This window comes from Macrotis lagotis, chromosome 1, assembly GCF_037893015.1.
Source record: "Macrotis lagotis isolate mMagLag1 chromosome 1, bilby.v1.9.chrom.fasta, whole genome shotgun sequence".
In the NCBI taxonomy this organism is placed as follows: domain Eukaryota; kingdom Metazoa; phylum Chordata; class Mammalia; order Peramelemorphia; family Peramelidae; genus Macrotis; species Macrotis lagotis.
This window is the reverse complement of record NC_133658.1, coordinates 699,980,804-700,005,758: the sequence shown is the minus strand read 5'-3', so window position 1 is coordinate 700,005,758 and position 24,955 is coordinate 699,980,804. Positions and strand designations below refer to the sequence as shown.

At 31.6% G+C, this 24,955-nt stretch overlaps 1 protein-coding gene across 2 annotated transcripts in view; it reads right to left on the bottom strand.

Moving 5' to 3' along the window:
* The window catches only part of LOC141507820 (sodium channel protein type 3 subunit alpha), a 155,629-nt gene that overhangs the window by 69,798 nt on the left and 60,876 nt on the right, over positions 1 to 24,955 (bottom strand). The window contains exons 5-14 of one of the 2 annotated variants that reach the window (XM_074215820.1): positions 22,020 to 22,148; positions 21,400 to 21,491; positions 19,938 to 20,210; positions 19,628 to 19,691; positions 17,511 to 17,652; positions 15,302 to 15,508; positions 10,629 to 10,913; positions 6,105 to 6,455; positions 4,801 to 4,933; positions 535 to 773 (exon numbers count right to left, since the gene is read on the bottom strand). In XM_074215820.1, the coding sequence (XP_074071921.1) occupies positions 535 to 773; positions 4,801 to 4,933; positions 6,105 to 6,455; positions 10,629 to 10,913; positions 15,302 to 15,508; positions 17,511 to 17,652; positions 19,628 to 19,691; positions 19,938 to 20,210; positions 21,400 to 21,491; positions 22,020 to 22,148 (1,915 nt within the window). Of the gene's footprint in view, positions 1 to 534; positions 774 to 4,800; positions 4,934 to 6,104; positions 6,456 to 10,628; positions 10,914 to 15,301; positions 15,509 to 17,510; positions 17,653 to 19,627; positions 19,692 to 19,937; positions 20,211 to 21,399; positions 21,492 to 22,019; positions 22,149 to 24,955 lie in introns of those variants that run through there. The other variant, XM_074215821.1, reaches the window with a different exon arrangement.

Genomic DNA, 24,955 nt, shown 5'->3' with positions numbered 1-24,955 from the left:
GAGATTATGCCGGTGCTTCTCTCTACAAGAGTGTTCTAATCAACCTTCAAGAGGCACAGTGTGGACTACAAAACCGATTTTATACAATGGTTACAGCTGGAAGTTTTCACTTCAGGCATGTTTGTTAGGAAAGTCCTTCACTCCCTTAGAGACACTGGAGCATCATTTTGGCTAGTAATACCGTGACTTTGTATAATGATACCCTTTGTCTGGGCCCCTCCCTTATATTCTCACTCAGAATCCCTAGCTTCCTTTAAAAACCCATCTCAGGCACCATGGGAGTCTCCAGATATTGTTTCCCTATTGTAAAGACTATGTATAAACTTTTATATTTATTTTCTTAGGTATATGTTACATTTTTCCCAGTGGTTTAGAAACTCGAGAATAGTGTTGATTTCCTTTATCCCTTTGTATTCCAGAAAGTCAAGTCTAGTGCAGTAGGCACTTAAAAAATTGAATGGAACCAAATTGAATTATATCCTGACTCTCATACATGGATTTTCCTAATGAAATATATTATTCAGATGGACTTACCAGGTTTCCTACAGTCAGCACACTGTTGAATTGCTGAGTCATAGGATAGTGTTCCATGGCCATAAATAGAGTGTTTAAGACAATGCAGATGGTGATGGCAAGATCAACAAATGGATCCATCACAATCAGATTAACAATGCGTTTCACTTTTAACCATGGATCCCAGCAGTCCCAGATGAGGAAAGTATTAGCAAATCTATACCAACATGGTGGACATTTTTGCCTGGATTCTTCAAGTTCTAGGGGGAAAGAGGAGGAATTATAAAGGACTATAAACATAGCTCCTTATTATTGCTAAGAGATCAAGATTATATTTTTTTAGTTAAGATTGATTCTGAAATTTAAAGAATAAATATTCATGACACAAAATTTAACTCATTTTAGAAAACAAATCCATTAGCTATTTTCATGAATGATTATTTATTGGAATTTTATTTATATATCCTGTCCTTTGCCTTATTCCAATTCAGGAGCATTTCTACATAAATAATTTCATTCTAATTAAATAACTGAGTTTACTTAACCTAAAAAAGCTAAAACTATTTGTCTAGCTTAATAAGTCTATACCTTCTAAAGTTACAGCCACATCCCCATTTCATGTAGGATAACATTCTACATTTGACATTTTCTAATGCTCTTATTTTTTAGTCATACAAGTTGATTTACCTATCTCTTTTATCTCAGTTAATTCCCTGTACACATCATGAGAATGTATACATATAGACTTTGCTTTTAGATCTCGGAACATACAATCATTTTCTTGTTCACTAAACTATTTCTGAGAATTTTTTTTAATTTATAAAAAGTCAGTATTCAAGAAATACATAAAAAGCCCAAAGGGTTATAAATTACTTGTAAGTTTCATAGTTGTATATCATGAATGCTTTAATCAAGAAAAGAGAACAAATTAATGTATATGAGAAATAGCATTAAAAATATTGAAACTAATAATATCTAAACAGATAAGAACTAACAGGTTGATGATAAGTCATTTCAGAATAGTTTTCTTTGTGTATTCAAATCATTAACTAATTAACCCAAAGGTAAAAAATTCACACCAAATTAGAAGAATAAAAATGAGAAGATACTTCATGATTATAGGAATTCTAACCTGCCTATTTGAGTATGCCATTTACTCTTTTTTTTCAAAAATGAGAAATGGATAAAGCTAAAGATATTGACTTTAGTGAAAATCAACTTCTTAGAAAAGTTTAAATATTTAAAAGAGCGACTTGTGGGATAGAACTCACCTTTAGCACTAATATGATTTCCTTACCTAGACAAGAGACTTGGCATTCAAAGGCAACATTATTTTGAAATATAAGATTATACTAAAACACTATGAAGAAGGATGATATAACATTTGGACTAGTGTGATCTCATATTACTGAAAAATCCAGTGGAGGAAGAAATAAGACATATAAAGTTTGGTGTGAGGTAAAATTAAGATAGTTCATTCAAAGAGTATAGATTAAAATGATAGGAAGACAACAAATAGAAGCAAAATGGAGCATATTTGTCAGTATTTCTATTTTTATCATCACTGACAGTGAAACTACCACAATTAGAGGTTAGCATTATAATAATGCACTTTGAGAGAAAACAGATATTTCACTTAAGAAAAATAAATAGATGAAAGTGACTGGACCTCATGAGATAAGAAATCTGTAAGATTGACTTCATTTTTCAAGGTACTAATAGACTGACTTTCCAAATGCTTTGAAGGGGCAAGTTTCAAAGAATGGAAATAACCCAGGATAGCAGTACTACCAGAAAAAAGTGACTCAGAAAGCCTTAATACTCTACTGCTCATATGTATCTAATTTCTTATCTTTATTGAAGGTATGCTTGATGAAAATATAAGAAAGAAATAGGCAGGTTTCATAAATGATTTCCACAATATAACATATTTTCACAGTTGACTAAATAATAAAGAATACAAGATCCTACCATATCTATGCTTTATTGATCAAAAACAATACATTATTAAATAGAGCAAAATGTAGCTTTCAAAACTTTCCTCCAATATGTTTTCAGTGTGTATTTTAAAATCATATAAGATTTCCCAATAGATGCAGTTACAGATAACTTTCTTCAATAATCCTTTGCTTATCAATATTGAGGCTTGTAACAGTAAAATAAGTTTGCCAAGTGAGTTTGTCATAATTATAGATGTTTCATATTGAAATTCATATTGAAGAAATAAAGTGGTTGATAATGTCCATATTGCAACAAGCTCTAGAAGGCTAGAAGACTTACTAAATTTGGCCAGGGGTTATTCTAAGCAGATTTACCCAGCAATTCAGATCATAAAAGGAGATAAAGAATGTCTATTGACTAGATTATGACATGTTATTGGATAAGCTTCAGCAGGTATAGTTCAGATACCTAGATACCAAAAATTCCTTAGAAAAACATACACAAAGACTAAGTATCTCAGTTAACTAGCATTCAGAGAGCTTCTCAACCCCCCCTCTCTATCACACACACACACACACACACACACACACACACACACACACACTACTCACTACAATTGAACAGTGAGCTAGGCCCAGAATTGGAACAAGAGGACAGCATGTGGGTTGTTTTACATTTGGATATTTATGCTTTCAAATACCTTCAAATATCCCATTCTGCTATCTGATCACAAATTCCCATCTATTCAGCAACAGTATTTTCCCAGAGATACTAAATGATGATAATTCATAGAACACTGTAATATCTAAAAGATTAAAATTTCAATTGTCAAAAAAGACAATAAGAAGATATGCCATGAATATAACTAGATTAGAGCATATTATCTATAATGAGTTCAGTGCAAAGAGTGCTGCAAAAGATATCAAAGAAAGATATAGCTAGAAAAGGTAGCAGAGTGATTGAGTAATCAGAGCAAGGAATAATAAATGCATAAACAAGTATTGCACTGCTATCCACAAAACATTTTTTAAAAATCCTATAAAATGATGTCCAGAATGTTGGATATATCTTTTATGGAGGAAATTTGGAAGAATATTGACAATAATCACATATGATGAGAAGGTACAATAAGGTTGCAATATGCAACAATAATAGGCAATGCCTGTGCCAAATTAAATCATAGATACATTGAAATGTCTATGAATTTGCAGATCCATCAAGCATAACTATAAAAAATAATATACTTCAATGATTATGCAAAATTATGAATTTTGGATTATGACATTTATTCTTAGACCACTGATTTTTAGAAAACTGTATATACCAGTAAAGTTTTAAAAAACTTATACTAAGAATGTATGTTATTAAACCATCTCACACAAAAACATACAAATATGCTTTCAAAAGGTCAAAATGATTATTATAATTAGTATTTTCTAGAGGTCATGGAATACTAGAATTATTTAACATGTAACATAACTCCTTACTTTCCTTGGGGAGCAGAGAGAAAATAAACTATGATAAATGCAGCAATATATATATATATATATATATATATGTGTGTGTGTGTGTGTATATATATATATGTATATACATATATATATATTCTTTCTGACAAATTCAGATGGGGGCAGGGGAAATGGTTCCATTGTCCATGCTTCCTTGACCTACTTGAAAAACATGAATAGATTTTTCTCTAGTCACATGAGAGTGACCAGTATGAATATTAATTTTTTAATGTGTCTGCTGCATAAAGGAAAGAACCTTTCATCAATCACTTTGACTTAAATATGATGGAATTCCTGAAATTTCCCATTAATTTACCACTTTCCTCTCTATTACTGTGGAATATTGGTTCCTTGGGACGGAGAAGAAAATCAAACTTATTTTTTTTCTTGAAACTCATTTTACAGTATGTCTCTAATCTATAACAGGATTATAAAGAATTATTTGAGCCAATGATTATGATTTGTTATATTTTTGAATTCATAAGAAAACATCATAACAAGAAACTTACAATATGAACATGAAATGCAGCACAGCGGATCAGAGATAAAGCAAGACACAGAAAGGAAAAGTTTAGGAACTTATCAATAAGACAGTACTTTTTTCAGTATGAACTATATGCAATCTCATCTGTCAGAGGATTCTGATCTCATGTGATACAGAATGTGATGCAAAATGAATCTGAATACTCTAACTTTTCTTTAAATCAGATGAAATTCTAAGATCAAATTCAAACATGTATAGACAAGATGTATAACAAATATTTTAAAAAAGCAACTTGTGAAGCCCAGTCTATCCATTGACAAAGTCTGAGTTTTGTACAGCCCACTACATACATACCTTCCATTGTGTTGGTTAATATGCTGGCTATACTCATAGCTCTTTGCCTCCCAGAGGAATCTTCTAACATCTCCATAGAAATTTGGTAAGAACTTAACCGCCTTTTTCTCACTTCAGTTTCTGTAGTGGTGCCCTGCAAACAAAATACTGATGGTTCAAACCATTATCTTAAATTAAATACTAAAGCACAACAAAGCAACTGAGAAGATTTTTAGAAAGTCATGCTTCATGCAGATTTGTGTATAATGTAGTATACGTTATATAATTTTTCATTCATTTGTAAAGGAGAATTCTTTAATTATCTAAATTTGATAACTTTTACAGTGATTCATCTGTTTAGTGAGTAATCAGTATTGGGAAATTCTAATAACATCATTATATTATTATTCATCAGCAAATTTTCAGTGATAAAAATATCACTGTGATTTTCAATGATAAAACTTTTTTTCTTTAAATGTACTGAAGGCCATATATTCCTAATTCTATATGAAATATTCCTATTTTCATTAAATATAAAATATTTTCTTTATTTTAAGTAATAATGTTCAGTTTCATATGAACATTTATTTTTCTCCCAAAAGAAAAATAAATATTTGAATTAAATATGCTTTAGATTAATTAATTTTCTTTAATGCTACATTACAACAATGACATTCATGGGCTAAATTTTTTTTCTCCATGCATGAACACAAATGTGCACTGAAATGTGTGTGCTTTCCTATGCCATTGTTAATTGCTTTGAATTTGGGTTTCTACCCTGAAGGGTCACACTAGAGATTTCTAAGTCAAGAAACCAAAAATAAATAATTTTCATCTTCTTACCCTTTGAGCATAGCCCTGATAGAAAAGATATTGTCACTGATTAAAGGTAGTGCTACAAAAAAATTATCAAGTTAATATCCATGATCCAAAATTCAGGACCACATTTTTCAAGTTAGTATTCATGAATTAAAATAAGATATTCATATATTGGTTTTATAATTACTCAAAATATTATAGAATTATAGCAGTATATGATTAGATATACTATAAAGTATCAAAATTATTAATTGCCACCTGCGTGCAAAATGGGTTCCTATTTATTTTAATGTTTTAGAGAACATAAAGGACCCATAAGGAGTTCCTTGGATTCTGTGGTTCACCACATGATTGGCCAAGCTGTGCTTTTGTGTTTCTTCTTGTGCAGCAACACAAGCTGGCATATAAGAAAAAAAAAAAGAAAAGAAAAAATACTATCCAGACTTGACTTGCCCTATGTCAGATTTGCATATCATGTCAATAGTAGTGAGTTTATCTATTATCACCTCTGGTGGAAGATGTCCAGTAGGTGACGTATGTGTTGAAGGTCCACCCACCAAGGAAACCACACCATTGCAATCCACAGTGCTGTGCATCTTCCCATTGGCTGGAAGCACTGGCACCACCATCCTGGATGACATACTGGCCTGACTAACGTTACTGTGGCGTCGTTCTCCATGTCTGTGCGGCACAAAGAGTGAATCTCTCCTGCTCTCATTGTCTTCAAATGTGCTGTGCTCGTCATCAGCAAAATCATTTTCAGAGCCGACATCCTTTGCTCGACCTCTGAAGCTGAAAATGCTAGTTTTGCTATTACGCCTTGGGGAAAACAGAGAGCCACGGATGCTCAGCAAAGACTGAACACAGCAGAAAAAAAAAAGAAAAGCAAAAATAAGTTGAATGCATAGACTCTGGACAGGGGCCTGAAAATTATTTCATTCATGCCCTTCATTTTGCACACAAGAAAACTGAGGCTTAATAACATTAAATAACATGTCCACCATCACACAGATACTAAGTCAAAGTTGGGTCCTTTTTGCTCTGTATTACACTGTTTATGTTAAATTCTTAAAATTATTTATGCTTCTTTTGTGTTGTGTTATGCTCATATTGTAAGTTTCTTGTTATGATGTTTTCTTATGAAATAAAAAATACCACAATGGTAATCAATTTTATTTCAAATATAAGCTATCTTTTGAGGGAAATTCTATTGAGAAACATACCTAAAGTTAGATGCAAAAAGTTCTTTCTGAATAGGAAGGTATTATGGCTAGGAATGAATGTAACTTGGAAAATATTCCTTTCTGCCCCCTGACACCCAAACAGCATGAACAGCTGTTTTGAATTAGAAAGTATCAAAAGTTTCCCTCTCAGGGGCAGCTAGGTGGCGCAGTGGATAAAGCAACTGCCCTGGAGTCAGGAGCCTGGGTTCAAATCCAGTCTCAGACAACTTAATAATTACCTAGCTGTGTGGCCTTGAGCAAACTACTTAACCCCTATTTGCCTTGCAAAAAAAAAAAACCTAAAAAAAAGTTACCCTCTCCCCTTCATAGATCATGGTAAGGAAGTAATCTCTCTTTTTTCCTTTTATGAATATAGAAGTAAATAAATTTAACCCTGATGTACCTGAAAACACTGAAAACAAGTGCAGAAAGTTAGTCATATCTGGCTGGCCACCCATGAAATTAGAGCAGCATTGACTTTTTTTCTAAAATTATCTATAGCTTCTTTGATAGCTGCTAATGGTCAACTCCATTCAGTATTTCCAAGTTGGAAACATCTGAGTTCAAATGCTGTCTCAGATGCTTACTATATGATTCAGGGCAAGTCATATAATGTCAGTCCACTTAAATGAGAATAATAATAATGATAGCACCTACTTTACAGTTATTGAAAGTATCAAATGAAATAAGATATGCAAAATGCTTTCTAAACTATAAATTCTATTATCATTATATCATCATCACCATAAAAAGAGAGAGAGAGACAGAGAGAGAGAGAGAGACAGAGAGAGAGAGAGAAACAGAGAGAAACAAGGAAGGAAGGAAGGAAGGAAGGAAGGAAGGAAGGAAGGAAGGAAGGAAGGAAGGGAGGGAGGGAGGGAGGGAGGGAGGAAGGAAGGGAGGAAGGAAGGAAGGAAGGAAAATGGAGAGGGAGGGAATAGTTAGAATAGTCTGGAATATTGGGTTCAATTCTGAGACTCACAGAGGTGATCATAAAGTGATAAAGCTATTATGCGACTTTTCCATATTTAATTGTACCAGCCATTTTTTTGCTACTAAGAAATATGTTTTTTAAATCTTAATCATTGAGATAAAGAATAAAATATATGTAATTTATATAAAACTCTTACAACTGATGCTAATCACAGAAAAATCATTTGATAGAAAAATTTTAAAATGAGACTGAAAAAATGTGGATCTTTATAATTCTGTGTCTTAGCTCAGTTCCTGTTATTTTTTTGAGATTTATGGATATCTAATAATAATTGTTGTTATATAGTGTTTTAAGATTTGCAAAGTGCTTTATACATATTCTCTCACAACCTTGCTTAAGAAACTACTCCAAATATTATTATATTTATTTTACAGATGAGAACTTGGCAATCAGAGAGATTAATTTTTCAGTGACTAGTAATTTGTCATTAAATAGTCAGTATCAGTCAGAATTTGAACCCATTTGTCTTCAAACTGCAAATTCTTTCCAATATTCTAAACTGCTTCATGATTCAGCTTAAATACTGGTGTCATAGAAGAATAGTGTTATTTGGAAAGAGGACTTGTCTTGTAATAAGATGACTTGAATTAATGTGCTCACTCTGATATTTATTAACATTGTGACTTCGACCAAGTCACTTCACTTTTGGAGCATCAGTTTCCTGATTTGTAAAATAAAAGTGTTGGACTAGATTATTTCTAGGAGTCACTAAAGCCCAAGCATTTTGCAATTCTTTGATAAGTCATGAGTTACAAGATCTCAACCCTGGTAGTTTTTTTTTTTCTGGCATATAAAAACATACTAGGAAATTAAATTCAAGGGAGTAAAACTCCTAGTTGATATTTACATTTATCAGCCTAGACACTAATAGAACATCTAGTCTCATCCCATCATAGTATAGATGTAGAATTGAAGGCTAAAGAAACTTTAAATAATTTACCCAACACCACACAAATAATTGGTTGCAGAATCAATATCTGTATTAAAACTTTGATTATCAAATTATCATAGAAATCTTTTACTCTATAAATCACTGGGCTCTATTGACTTAGTAAAACATAAGAGAAATAAAATCACTGTGATTTTAGGATAATGTAGAAATGTAAGAATTTTTAAGAAGGGAGAAGCAGACATAGGACAATGCTATGTCCAGTAATTTCTCAAGTATACTAAAATATATCTTTAAATAAGAATCCCATCATAGAAATAGAGAAATGAATGATTATAAGTGGTGGGAAAGTTTAAATAAAAATTTTAATCAGCTATTTTCTGACTAAATTACTGTTTTCAAACCATGTGAACAATCTCATTTCTTTCTATTTTCATTCTCACCTCTTGACTACTCTTTTCAAACATAAACATTCTTTTTCACTGTTGAATTCACTGATTTAAAGCTTGCTTAGACACATTTCTGCTAATGAGGTGTATCCACTGACTTGTTTGAGCCCCATTTCCTCTGAGCCATGTAAATAACTGGTAAGGTAGTCTATTTGAAATTTATGTGATGTCTTTCAATAATAATCATTATCAAATAACTGGTATACCAGGATGACAAAAGTTTGTACACTAAAAGTTCTCTATACTAACTTATAGGTCCACCTTGGGGGGAAAAATCAAATAATTAACTACTTGCTTTATAATGGAAGCAATTATAGAAGTGATTGTTTCCTTAAATATGAGGTTTTGTGCAAATTTACACAAATCTTCATTTGTGTAAATATTCAATCCTGTGGGCATATGTGTACAAATATATGGAAATATTTAAAAGACTTTCAGCTGCATTCAAGTTTGATTTCCTTATCTCTTTCGATTATTAAACTCAATATGAGACTTTTCCAAATATTCTCACTCCCAATATTGTCAAACCAATATAATCTGCAGAAACTCAGACAAAATAAACCTAGTCTGTAAATATGACTTACAGGAGAAAAAAGACCACTTTAGTTCAATTGTTACAATTGTTTTATTTTCTTTGTCTGCCTATCTATCTATGTATCTATCTATCTAATCTATTCTCCTTGTATTTAGGGAGGAAAAAAATTTTGACCTATGATCGTGGAGTTGTGTTTTTATCTTAAATTTAGCCTTAAAATAGGTTCTTTTATGATGCAGATGAAATGTTATTTAAGAGTTCACACACAGTGAGATGCAAATACCCACTACACCATCACAAATAGTATTTATTATAGTTTCACAAACATACATTTACTCTGTTTTATTTTGTCTTTAAGACTGTTCTTATATCTTACAGCATTGGTTGCACTGGTAGATAGCAATTAAGACAGGGAAAAAAAATTTAATTTTAATTTTCTCTAGGGATTCCTAAGCTTAGGTGCACTGCAGTGTATTATATCTTGATGTGACAGTGGCATATCGGAAAGTCATAGTAATATGACTTTCATTTATCCTTTGTCTGAAGGTACAGGGTAGGCCCATAGAAACATTTTTCTTCCAGTTCCATACCGAGCTCACACTTACAATTTTTTTTTAGAATTTTTATGGCAACTTGAGCATTTTGATTACAATTTAATTACTTTTTCAAAATGATAATGGTAGAAAATCTAAAGATATCAAATTGTCTTACAAAGTAGACATTTCTGATAAACTGAATTTTCTCAAAATATGGGAGCAATCATAAATGAGTAGGGAAAGCTTAAATAGCTTTTTTTAAATTGAAAACATCAATGAGTAAATAAATATATTGAATGTGGGTTCATTCATTCTTTCACTTTTCCACAGAGTGAAATCACAATTATGTACTGTCCTAATTCCCCCCCCCAAAAAAATACACTGGTATAAATTTGAGTAAATACCTGATGTGGTGAAGAGAATCTCTTTTCATAATTCAATCGACTTCCATCCACAGATATGTGGAAACTTCTTCTGACACTGTCTTCAGATTCAGATTTGGGAAACTTATCCCTCTCTCCTTGACCTCCTCCAGGTTGCTCCTTCTGTTTTCTTTTCTTCCTTCTATTTCTTCTTTCTTTAGCACTTTTTGAGCTCAATTTTGATGCTTCTGAAGAACTTTCCAAGAGCTCCCCTAGCCCACCTATTCCACTGAAATCTCTTGATGCAGCTGATGCTGCTGCTACTGCCTATTGTACCACAAAATCATACACTTTAGCATGCAGAGCTTCAAAACATCATAAAATTAGCATTACAAATTCTATGACATATTAAAATAAACACTTCTAATAGTTCATGAGTTCTATTGAAAAAATTTCTATATAACTAATTTTTTATATAAATTGACCTTATTGTTCCTTTTTGAGTTTGGTAAGATAAAAGCAAATATTATTTTGGAGTCTCATGTGGAATGAACTTCTGTATTTCCTAGAACAGTCATTTATTTTTTACTGACTAGTACATAGAGAAAATACTCTCTTATTAGCACCTTTGCCACTGACAAGATGAATTTTCTATTATATTTCACAAGCATCCCTGGGAATTTTGGTGAAGTCTTGCACAAAATGGGAGATTTCATGATCATAAACACTGATTGATGGAACTGTAGCTCTATCCCTTGATAGAACTATCTCTTTTCATGAGTAACTTACTGGCATTATTATCCTTAATCATAAGAAAGGATACATTTTGGTCTCATAAATTCAAGGGGCATGTCTACTCAGTACTAACTACAGACTGCTATCATTCTCAAATAGAGGAAAAGAGCTATCTTTTAATTCTTTGTTTGGATTGAGTTATGTTTTGAATTCCATAATCTTGAGGAAAATTTGGGTTCAGGTAATTTTGTAAATTGCATTTTAAATGTTTCCAAGTAAAATTCAAGTTCTGAAACCATTTACCAGTTAATAAAGGGGTAAAATAGAACAATGTCTTAAGATAAATTCCTTCTGTTGTAAGAAATCATAAACTTTTGGTTTCAAGCACCCCAAAGTAGTTTGGTAGATTCTTTCAATCAATACTTCCTCACCAATCACTGAAAGTCAGTCCAGTTTTAGAGAAAAAGTGGCAACCATTCTATGATTTCACTTCAAGGACAAATATTTTAGACATGGAAATTCAAGTGAAATTTTTTTAACCATGACTATAAAAAAATAAAAATAAATAAAAATAAAACATGACTTCAGAAGAGAGTAAACTAAACAGAAGGTGAATGGCAGAGCATTAATCTCACAAAAACCAAAAAAGCACTACTTGCCTGTATTGTATTATTAATGAAAAAGTCCTAGGACAGGGGCTTATTTGTAGCCTGAATTTAGCACTATGTTTTAAATAATAAAATATTTTGTCACAAAATCTATAAGAAAGGAAAGTAATCTTATTTCAGATCATATGAAAGACAGAGAATATGTAAAAGACTAGAGTTAGATGCCAACATGCAAGCAATTTAGGGCATAAATTGCTTGCAGATATGGAAACTAATTGAAATCTGCAAAACACATCGGTCAAACTCTTTTTCAAAGATGTATTTTTGTTGTGACTCAGCTGCATGGTCTCTCTGGCAACACTAAAACCTAGGTGCCTTCAAACATAGTAGTATTTTTTCCATTTCTTCTCTTGTGCTTATAAGTGCCATTGTTCTAATGATTTATCATTAGAACTAAATCAACATTTTTTATTTAATTTTAAATCTATATGTCTTCCTTGGGCAAGCCACTTAGCCCCACTGCCTTGAAAAATCTAAAAAAAAAATCTATATGTCTCTTTGTAGTTAACATTGCACCATTGTCATTGTATCATCTTGCTTATAACTTTCATAGATGACTCAAAATTCTAGATCTTGCAGGCTATAATAGCCATATACATTTAATAATCATGAAAGAAACACTATCATTTTATTCTCACAATTTCCTAATGTTCTAAGAATTCTGAAGTCATTATAGTATAACTTCATTAATTCTTCAATCAGCGTAAAATTTATCTATTAAAATTGCCCATATTAATTTTAAAAATAATCATATGACCCTTTTCTACATGGAGGATTATATTTAGATCTCATAAACTACCTTTCTTCATCTTTAAAATCTGTCTAATGAGATGTTTTTTCCTCTGAGACCTATATAGACTACAGAATATGTGAGATAATGGGTTGCATGATGTTAAGCATTCAAAGACTATGTATTTAATGGCTAATAATTTTCCAAGACATAGCTATCTATTCTACACTTGTGGTTTTATATTAAGTTGCACTTAAGAATCCACTGGGATGATACAAGGTTTTTCTCCATGTCTAAACAATGATGGATATATGGATGCTAAATAGTAACTGAGATATATTAAATCATTGGTTGGATGGTAACTTTTAAAAAGTATTGCATGTGGTGAGATATGTTGATTAAGCAAAAAAAATTGGGATCTCAAATAATCTCATATGTCATATATCTCTGATTTTTTTCCATCTGCTTCTGTTTGGTTGAATTGCATTATAAAGACAGAACTATGCTCTTCTTGAAAAATAAACTTTTAAAGTTCAAAATAAAATGTGTATAGTGATATGGTTATATTATCAACTTCTAAGAATTTTCTGATTTAACTTTTGCATGTAGAAAGGAAAAGCTATCCAATTTTTATTAATTAAGCACTAGAATTCAAAGACATTCTTTTCTTAAATATGAAGATGCAAATTTTAATTTTGCTAGTCAAATTATAGTTCAACTATTTACATTTTATTTATCTAAATGCCATTTCACTTTCAGCTAGATGTAGCAGGTTCCTATTTTTAAAGATTGTACACAGTTGAATAGTGCCACATTTTACCCTCAAAATGACTGCATTTCAGAAACAAAATGTTAACTCACCATATTATATTGCATATTTTGTAATTGTATCATTCAAAAATGTAAGACTATAGATCACATGGAAATTATTGATATTATTTCTCATATTGTATTAGATACATATTAAAATGCCATGGAGCAACCATATGGAATTTGAATAAAGTGACCTCTAATCTTTGTTAATATCAATTTGTTTGGTGCTTATTGTTTTGCTCCTATTTAGTGAGCTAACGTAAATTTTAGAAATAATTAAAATATATTCAATTCTACCCCTAACACCACATCTAGAGGTTAAATATTTTGCCAAAGACACAGATGGCAAGAAGTAGTTCTGGTATTTAAATACAGGTCTTTTAAATCCAAATATAAGGAAGTTTTCACTTTCTGCTCCATATGTTATTTCCAAGTAATATTTCCCATTACCCAGCATATTCTTGTCTAAAAAATTCAAAGAAGTAATAGAAGTAGGGAGCAGTACCAGCTTTATTTATTGATGAAGTATTAGGAAAAGGAAGATGAAATTATTCATTCAAAGACCTGATTAAAATTCTTTCTATACAGGAATAGCACTGTTAAAGAATAGAAAAATGCATATAGTCCTGGGGAGTACTTTGGAGACATTAAAATTAAATTTATCTTGAAACAGCCTTTAGAAAAATTATTTGAGTTGACATATTCATTCACTGGTATGTAAGCTTTCTACATTATCTGTTTGAATATTGTTAAGAGTGAAAGGGCAATTAGACTGTGAACCCCTTGAGGTCAGAACTGTCTTTTGCCTTATTTTATATCCTCCAACACAGTACAGTGTTTGACACATAGTAGGTGTTTAATAAATGCATGTTGATTGACAATAGTTCATTGAGTTGAAATATATTTTCAGCATATATCTTCACTTTTTTCTTAGAGTCATACTCTCATTATTTATAATCGTCTGCTTTATTTTCATTTAAATAGGTTGACTTAAAACTGGGCATTGATTCAGGAGTTTCTAAGATATAATTCAACATCTTTTTACAAACTATATGTTTTAGCATTTACTTTGGCTTAACCTAGATCCTAGGCAGGTGTTTTAAACATGTTTATGTCATAGATTCATTTGGCAGTGTGGCAAAGACTATAGACTCCTTCTCAGATAAATGTTTTTAATTTGTTAAAGGAAATGCTAATTCAGTTAAAGGTTAATGAAAAGTAAAATATAATTTTCCCCCATCCAAGTTCATTCCCCCTCCTGTCCCCTGAAATGTGTGTTGAAATTAGCCTCTATGAACTTGTTAAGAGTCAGATTAAATTTATTTACTAGCATATTCCTTGATGAAGAAGGGGTTGTCCTTGTATTTCTAGTTTTAAAACTTCTGACCTAGACTCAGTACAGTATTAGAAGTAAGAGCATGCTTATATTTTTTGTATTTTTTTCAATTAAAAATCAGATAGTGATATTAATTTCATGAGAACAGTTGGCATTATATCTTAACTGAACTTAGCTATTGTTACTGCTTTTAGTCAGTTTTCTTAGTTATGTAAATATTTTCATTCAAATTAATTTAATTTAGAAACTGTTTTAGGTTTTAAGATAGCAATTATATTGCTATCTAGTGATAATTCTTGGATACTAGAGCATATCATGTTATAATTATTTATTATTTTAGCTCTTTATATAGTAATTTTACCTCTTTATGTAGTAAAAATCACATTTAGGAATATAAGAATTAGAATAAAGCATTTTAATACTGTAACCATACCTGAGCTTCTTCTTGTTGCTTCTTAAGTTGTTCCAGCATTTGCTGAAACTCAGCCTCTTTCTGCTCTGCCTCTTCCAAAGTGGCCTGATTCTGCTCCTCATAGGCCATGGCAACCACAGCAAGGATCAAGTTCACCAAATAGAATGAGCCCAAGAAAATCACCAGAACAAAAAATATCATGTATGTTTTTCCTGCAGCACGTAATGTCTAGAGGACAAAAAACAAAACAAAACAGTATTAATGTAAATGTATTAATGTCATGATAAAAGTTAGAAGACTGCTTCATAATTTAGGAGATTATTCATAAGACTTTATTCTAGAACAATTGAAGCTATTTGAGTTCTAATAAGAAGCAATATGATGGTAATAATTATAATAATATTTCTTTAACTTGAGTTCCACTTCTTTATAAAGAGGCAATGGACTTAAAAAGGCAGAATGAGATAGACATTTTTGGATAAAGACAACATGGAAATTAATTTTGCTTGATTGCATATTTGTTACATGGATTTTGTTTTATTTTTATTTTTAATCAGGGAGAATGAAGGAGTAAAAATAATTGCTTGTTTATTGAAAGATATAATAAAATGGGGGTGAGAAGAGGTCAAAAGATCAACTTACCAGTTTGAGATATTGGGGGGGTGGTTTCTGGCTGAATAGCAATTAATATTTTTAAAAAGGATCTGGGGATTTTTGTGATCCAAAAGCTCAGCATGAGTGAATATCATGAGTTACCTCTCAAAAAAGTTAGTGTGAACTTAAATTGAATAATAAGAGTCATAATATCAAAAACAGAGGTGATAGCCCCTTTGTACTCTGACCTGGCCAAGTTATATCTGCAATATTATGTTCAGTTTTTGCATGCCTTTTTAGGAAGTTATTGATCAGTTGCTCTTTGGAGATGTTCCAAAGTGGGGCCAACCAGGAAAGTGAAGGGTTTTGAGAAGATGCCAAATGAAGATCAGTTGATTACAGTGCAAATATTTTGTTGACTGAGAACATGATAACTGTGAAAAGAATATGAATTCAAAGATTTGAAGACTATGGAAGAACTAGTCCTTTGCTCAGTCTTAGAGGACAAGAGTAGGAGCAGCAGGAAGAAGTCTCAAAGATTCAAATTTAGGCTTGATGTTGGGAAATACTTGGTAAAAGCTGGAGGTTTCCAAAAGTCAAATGGACTTCCTGGAGCAGTGCGAAGCTTCTCCTCCTTGGAGGCTGAGGTTAGACAACCACTTGTCAGTGTATTGTAGAGGAGATTAATGTTTCTATGAGTAGAAATACTTAGGTCCTGAGGTCCTTTTCAATTAACTCTGAGATTCTGTGATTCCATATATAACACTCTAGCATTTTGACTAAAACTTGTTTGTAGCATGAAAAATACTTTATTCCAAAAAATTCACTATAAAAAGTTCACTGCTATAAAATATTATTTTTAAATATGCATGAATTTTTATGTCTTAAGATATTTAGTACCTTTGGGGTAATACTTTCTCATCTTCTTATAAGGAGTTTCTTCTGGAGAAGATAGTACTTCCTCACCCTTCTCTGAACTCTCCACTTACTTGTTTTATGATTCATTTGGCATTTCTTTGGGACAGAATTGTGATTTCATTATTGTGGGAAGCTTTCCCATAGGTATTTGTCAGCATAGAAATACTCTTCAGTGATAAAGATTGATAACTTTCTAAAATTGGTTATTTTAGTAAAGATGCTTGAGGCAAGTAAGAGATAAAATGACTTGCCAGCAATCATACAGCCAGTAAGGGTCTGAAACAAGACTGAATTCAGGCCTTCCTGATTCCAGATCAACTATCTACTATAATTTCCCACTTAATATTATTTAGTTTTCCTATCATGTAATTATGCCTTATCCACTTAACTCTATTGTAAAACTCCTTGAAATTAAGAAATTGTGCCATTGTCATTATCATAATACATAAAATTTTTAAAGTTTACAAAGAACTTTACTCATTTAACAATTTGAGTTTCATTTAATAATAAAATAATAAAGGTCTTAAAGACCTTTGTCCCCTCTGTTTCCTAGAAAAATCTCTTGCATAATCAGTGTGTATTATTGATTAATGAAAATACAAGGCAGACTCATTTTATGCCAAAAGCTAGTTTCTGGCAAATAGTGTTACATTAAAGTTCCAGTTACATATGTTTTATGTGATCATAAATTTCAAAAAATCTGTTACTCAAGACTTACCAGCTGATAAAGGTTTTCCCAGTAATCTTGAGTCATTAATCGGAACAAAGACAAGAAGGCCCAACTGAAGGTGTCAAAGCTAGTGTAGCCATAATTGGGATTAATACCAGCTTTCACACATATGTATCCTTCTGGACAGTGACTGCAAAGGACAAAAAAGAAATAAAGAGATGATTAGTAACCTCAATTGATTTGGGATTATGTAAGCATTCAATTATCAGAGTATCTTTTTGTAATGATTTGCATCCCTTTACACTCATAAAGCATTTTCAACTGTTGTCATAGTGCCATGAATATAACATGAAATTTCCTAGGCAAAACAATTATAAAACTTCGATTCTGTACAAAGTTGGAAGCATGGAAAAATTAACCCACTTTTTTTCTCTTACAGTCAACATTATCTCGCATAAACTGATGCTATCCGAATGAATGATAAATAATAAAAATTTTAAGAGTAATCCATTATTACTCATGAGTTGATCCCTTATGTAACACTATAGGACTCTAGATGTATACTGGTGCTATCCAAATGAATGATAAATAAGCAAAATTTTAAGAGTAATTCATTATTACTCATGAGTTGATCTCTTATGTAACACTATAGGACTCTAGATGTATACTGGTGCTATCCAAATGAATGATAAATAAGCAAAATTTTAAGAGTAATTCATTATTACTCATGAGTTGATCTCTTATGTAACACTATAGGACTCTAGATGTATACTGGTGCTATCCAAATGAATGATAAATAAGCAAAATTTTAAGAGTAATTCATTATTACTCATGAGTTGATCTCTTATGTAACACTATAGGACTCTAGATGTATACTGGTGCTATCCAAATGAATGATAAATAAGCAAAATTGTAAGAGTAATTCATTATTACTCATGTTAATCTCTTATGTACTTCTACAGGACTCTAGTTTGAGAGCTCTTTTAAATTAGAACTAATCCAAAAGCGGAATAGGCTTCCATTTCAGTACCACTATAGCTGTTCAAGCAAAGACTACATGCCTTTGGTAGGTATTTTGAAAGGAAATATCTCCTCAGGTATGAACTGTATTAGTTCGCCTCTAGATGCCTATGTCATGATGCTGAGATTTAATAACACAACTGTTTTCAATTCACTGTTGCTGTTGTTTTTAATACATTGGCCAAATCATGTAACCTTTCTGCTCCCCAGAGAGTTTTGCAGCCCAGTTGTTTCAGCTATTAAATGAAGGGCTGAACTAGATGCCCTCTGAAGTTCCTTCTAGCTATAGCTCTATGATCTTTGCCCTGCTGCTATTCCACAGAGAATTAAGCTGGCTCCTGTTCTTAATGTCCAAATCCTCCCACTGTGCTATATTGGCTTTGTCTGTTTCTCAAGTCCACTCTTTTTTACTAAAGACATTTGCTGATTTTCAATTCAATTCAATAAGCACTTATTAAGTACCTACTATTTGACAGCTACTGCACTGAGTATAAGAAAAAAAGCAAAAGATAGTCCATGCCTTCATGAAGTTTACATTTTGATGAGGAAAACAACATGCAAATAAAATGTATACAAAGTGAGTTATATACAAGTTGAAAAGGCAATAATTAAGAGAGAAAGCCCTGAAATTAAGAGGTTAAGAGAAAAATTCTTGTAGAGATGGAATTTTAGAGCAGACTTAAAGGAATTTAGAGAGGTCAGATTTGGAGTGGAGGAGAGAGAGAGAGAGTGTCCCAGAGATGAAGACAACCAGAGAGAAGGCCTAGAGATTGAATGTCTTATTCATGGAACATTTAGGAGGCTGGAGTAAGGAATAAGATGCTTTGAAAGTCATGAGGGCCAAGGTGATTGAAGGGCTTTGATAACTGTCAGCTTCCCTGCCTATCCTATTTCTACCACATATAAACACACATATAGATCTCTTTAAAACCTGATACTTATATCCTATATTCATTCAGGGAATTATTCTCTGATTTTCAAGTTAAAGGAATGGCTCTCTGGTGTTAATTTTAGGGACTATGAAAAAATGTAAAGAAAATATTTAGTGTCCTATTGCAATCCTATTCTTATGTGTATTCTGTGTCTATTTGTCTCTTTCAGTTTCTCTAATATAATAAAATATGCTTCTTACTAGTATTACTTACCCTGCATCTGAGCTATTTCCACAAAGTAAAGCATCATTTTGTCCATCCAAATAATAAAAATGACCTATTAATGCAAAAAATAAAATATACAAACATCAATTCCATTAACATTGTTAGTTTTGTACTATCTAATAATATGCATTTATACTCATTTCATAATTCTGAATTACTCCTTACTTTCCATAAGAATAGGCACTGAATTTCTCAGCAGTTATTAGCTTAAAATTTTTTTTAACTCTCATTTCTTCATCTATAGACATTTGTAAAAGTTTTGGCAATAAACAGGTTAATATATGGCAGCACTTCTTACTTTTATCTTCAATGTATTCCTTCCAGTTAAATGTGCTCATTGATGTATTAACAGATGTCCCATTTATATCTATTGTACTATTAAAGTAGGAAGTAATGTTTGTTTCAAAAGTAGTATTGCCTGGGGGCCATTGCAAACATTTATTCCTCAGGTTGCCCATGAACAGCTGCAGGCCAATGAGAGCAAATACACTCAGACAAAACACAGTAAGTATCATGACATCAGAAAGCTTCTTCACTGACTGAATCAGGGCCCCAACAATGGTCTTTAAACCTACAAAGATAAAATAATTTTTAAAAATCATATTAATACTGCCACAAATCACAATTTCTTATTAATCATGCATGAGAATCCCTTGCCTTTCTTTCTCCTAATGACTGTTTGGCTTCTGAGATAATAAAACCCAACAAACAATGTAAGACTTTGGGAAATGAATGAAGAATAAATTTCTATCTAGAAGCAGTGTGCTTTCTGGCTCCCCACCATGATGTTTTATTTTAAAACGGGAAATTTTGTCTGTTATGGGTCACATGCCCATAGGACCATGTAAAGAAAATCTTCCTGTTTTTTCTTTTTTATTACAACTTTTCTTTTTTTAGTATGTTTTCTTTCCTTTAAACATTGTCATATACTATTATTTACATGGCAATGGTTTAAAAGAGAAAAAAAACCAAATGAATATTTTAAAAATCCAGCATTGTGTTAGTTATTTTTAAAATTATCTTTTCTACTTTTAAGATAACTTTTTAAAGTTATCTTAAAATTTTTTCTAAACATTTTCAATAAATGGTAAAATTTAAATAAATAATTATGCTATAAAGCATTGAAGTTTTTTGTTAGTTTTTTTTTTTTTTTGCAAGGCAAATGGGCTTAAGTGGCTTGCCCAAGGCCACACAGCTAGGTAAATATTAAGTGTCTGAGACCAGATTTGAACCCAGGTACTCCTGACTCCAAGGCCAGTGCTTTATCCACTATGCCACCTAGCTGCTCCAGCATTGAAGTTTTTAAAAATATTTTAAGAGATAACTTCATACCATAAATGAAAAATTAGTTTAATTTTTAAAAAAAAATAGCTATCTCATAAAAAAACTCTGTTAAACTCAGGGGCTTAATTTATAAATACAAATATAAAAATATAAAGATCCATTATAATTAAAACTCTGCTTTGTATTTACTATATTTGTTAATGTAAATTTTTTAAAGGGTTATTGATGTAAAGTTGTGCTTTCAACTTAGATATATTTAAAATCAGCCTCGGTATTTAACTTCACTCTCACCTGGAATGACCAACAAAGTTTTCAATGCTCAGAGAACTCTGAATGTTCTCAATGCTGAGACATTGCCCAAGTCCACAAATTCTGTCACATATCTGTATAAGGGAGTTCACACACAAACACAATAGTACACAAGAAATAGTTGGATTTATAAGGGACCTAATTGCTTACATCAGTTAACTTCTTACCTGGAATTACAGAAATAGTTTTCAGAGCTCTCAATACTCTGAAAGTTCGAAGAGCTGAAACATTGCCTAGGTTTACAAATTCTGTTACATACCTGTAGAATTAAATCAGAGTTATTGAAAGTTTTTGCATTTTTTAACTAATTAATTAAAGATGCATTTGGCTCACAGACCACTTTGTCAAAGGAGTCTAATGAAGTTGCTAGAGTTTGAAGTTATTGTTCATTTTAATATGTATTTAAAAATATAATTTGGAGACTATTAGTTCAGGTTAAATGGCAACAAAGTAAACCAAGCTAATGTACAAAACAAATATATTTCCCTTAATTTAGCTGGTGGTCCTGGGACAAATTGAAGTCAACAAACATCTTTAATGTGGTTGAATAGAAAGAATTTAGGATGTTAGTTAATGCCTCTTCACCAGTTACTCTTGAAACTGATACATAATGTCATCTTCCTTAGCAGATTTTTTTGGTGACATAAAATGTATTCTAAAAATTAAAGCAACAGATAAGTCACATTGACTGAAAAGGAATCCCTATGATGATAAAGCTATGATCACTATGTTTTAAAGCAGAAATTAATTTCAAGCCTCTGTTTATGTGAGAATTTCAAACACTTACGCCATCAAAATGACACTGAAATCCAGCCAGTTCCATGGATCACGGAGGAAAGTAAAGCCTTCTAAGCAGAAACCTCTTGCCAAAATTTTGATAAGTGATTCGAAGGTATAAATTCCTGTGAAAGTGTACCTAGGAAAAACATTGAAGCAAATTTAATTCCACATAATGGTTTTTCAATATAAGATTTAAAAAAAACCCAAATCACACACATACTTTTCATTATGGAACAAAAATTTGGGTCTCTTTTTTGGTCCATTCAAGGAAATTTAAGTACTAACACTATAAGGCTTTCTCTGAGCACTAGAAGACACTTAAGTTAATAATTAACTAAGTAGGTTGTTCTTGAAAGTTCCCAAGGAATTTTGTAACATGAATTTTGTAACGTGAATTTTATAACATGAATTCTGGATATTTATTATTAGAATAGATTTTTCAAACTAGGAGACAAAATTTTAAATACTAAGTTGAATTTGAAAAGATGTACTTCTTACCCATACTTTTATCTATTTGGTCTTCTATTCCAGTCCAAAAAGTTAACGTTTCTATTCAATCATCTGATATGAACAGATCAACAGATATTTTGATGTGCCATTTTTCTCTTATGAAAGATCTTGTGAACCTACACCTTAATCTCTGGGAGAGAGGTAGTCTAGACCTGACATAAGGACCCAGAACCAATTAAAGGGTTGTACTCTTTCCTTTGGGTCCTTTAGGTTACAGTGAGGAGATTAGCAATTATTTTGAACTGAGAGAAGAAAGCTAAGGCAGTCACAACAATTTATGATCTTTAATTATGCAACAGCTATGGAGTGTGAATAGTCACAAAAAATGAGAAATTAACATAATTTTTGCCCAGGTGGAAGTCATCCATGGTGTATTAGAGGAAAGGGTCACATGGCATAGCTATTTTGCCAGTTTCTACAATCTGTTCCCATAGACAATGCCTCTTTTTCACAAAAAAAATTACAAAAAAAATTTGTAAGCATTTAGAAAAGAATGTTAAAAATCTATAGGCATCAATACAAGGGATCAGTAAGAACTTATGACAAAATGACAATTTATTTTTAAAATGTGTTTACAGGGTTAATAGATCTCAGAAAAGTCATACTCATAGTATATTCTGATTTCATGAAAGCATCTGACAAAGACTATAGAGATATTCTTGTGGATAAAATAATAAAATGTGAACCAGATGATAGTAGTGTTCACCTTTGCAGATAACTGAACAGCCTTATTCAAAAGAGTTGGCTGAAAAGAGACATCCATTTTGTCTCTAAGGGAGGGTCCCACAGCTCTCTCTGATCCTTAAACCTATTTCATTCAATATTCTTGGATGTATATGTGAATGGCATATTTATCATAGCTACAGATAAAATAAGTCTTGAAGGGAAAATGCCTGGCTTAACATTTAGAAGAAGGCTTTGCATTGTAGGAAATCAACAAGTATTTGATGAAGGAATAAAATGTTTATAGTTGATTATAAAATCAGTACTCAAAACTACTTTTGACAATTTAGATCAATAGGCAAAAATCAACAAGAATAAATTTAATAAGAAGAAATATTAAATCTGACACTAAAATATAATGATTATAGGATAGATTATGAAGTTTATGAATAAAAGAGCTAGGTGTCTTACCACATGATCATATGGTCCATATTAATCTATAGGGCTGAAAAAAAGCTGATTTAATTTTGCTGCATTAATAGAATTGATTCAGGGTTTTCTTGGCAAAGATAATGGAGTCATTTGTCATTTTCAGCTCATTTTACACTTGAGGAAAGTAAGGTATGCAGGGTTAAGTGACATGCCTAGGGTGAAACAGCTAATTGAATGTTTGAGATAAGATTTGAATTTTAAAAAATTGAGTTCAGACTATAGCAGTTACTGTATACACTATATCACCTAGCTTCCCTAATAGAATTATAGTGTTTCAGTAATAAAGAATAGTAACTTCACTTTACTCTGTAATGCTCAAGTTACATCTGTATCCTGCCCCCACTTTTAGGGCTCATATTTCAAGAGGAACAATTAAAAACTAGATTGCTTCATGGAAAAGGAAACATATTGTTAGGCAGCTTGCAAAAACCATGTCACATAGGGCCTGCTGGTAGAACTGAAGGTGTTTAGTAAATAGGGCATTGGGCTGAGAATCAGGAAGACCTAAGGTCAAATTCAACCTCACATAATTACTAGCTGGTTGAATGACTTGACCAAACCATTCAGCCTCAGGTTTTTCATCTATACAGTGGGAATAATAATACCAACTATTCCCCAGGATTGTTGTAAAGATAAAGTGGGATAAAATAAAATAAAATAAAATTTGTAAAACTCTTTGTAAATATTAAAGTGCTATATAAATGCTCGTATAATAATGATGATGATATTAGACTAGAGAAGACTAAGTAAAATCTCTTTTTTCTAATATTTTAGATGTTTTTACATGGAAGAGATAGTAAGTTTGCTCTATGTTCCTCCTAAGGGTAGAACTTAGGTTAATCAGTATCACTTTTTTTAAAAATAGGTTTAGCTAAATATATATACAAATATTTATATATGTCTGTTTTATATATTACATGCATATAAAGCTTTTTAATAATTAAAGCTACCCAAGAGAATTATGAGTTACCTAGTAAAGTCCATAAGTTCACTGCTACTGAATTTATTCAAGTTGAGGTTAGATGATAAGCTGTCAGGTTATATAGACAGAGGGTTATAGAATTCTTAGCTATATTAGATTAAAGACTGAGCTAGATGAACTCCACAGTTCTAACCAACTCTTAAAATTCTCTGATTCATCTTTTTAAAAATACTTTATTATTTATAGCTATATAAATTACCATGATAGATTACCAGTCAATGAAAAACCTCTTGCCCCTTACTTCTGTGTAACAAAGTTGTTTTTATCTTTTTAAAAATATCTCTTCATCCAACAGT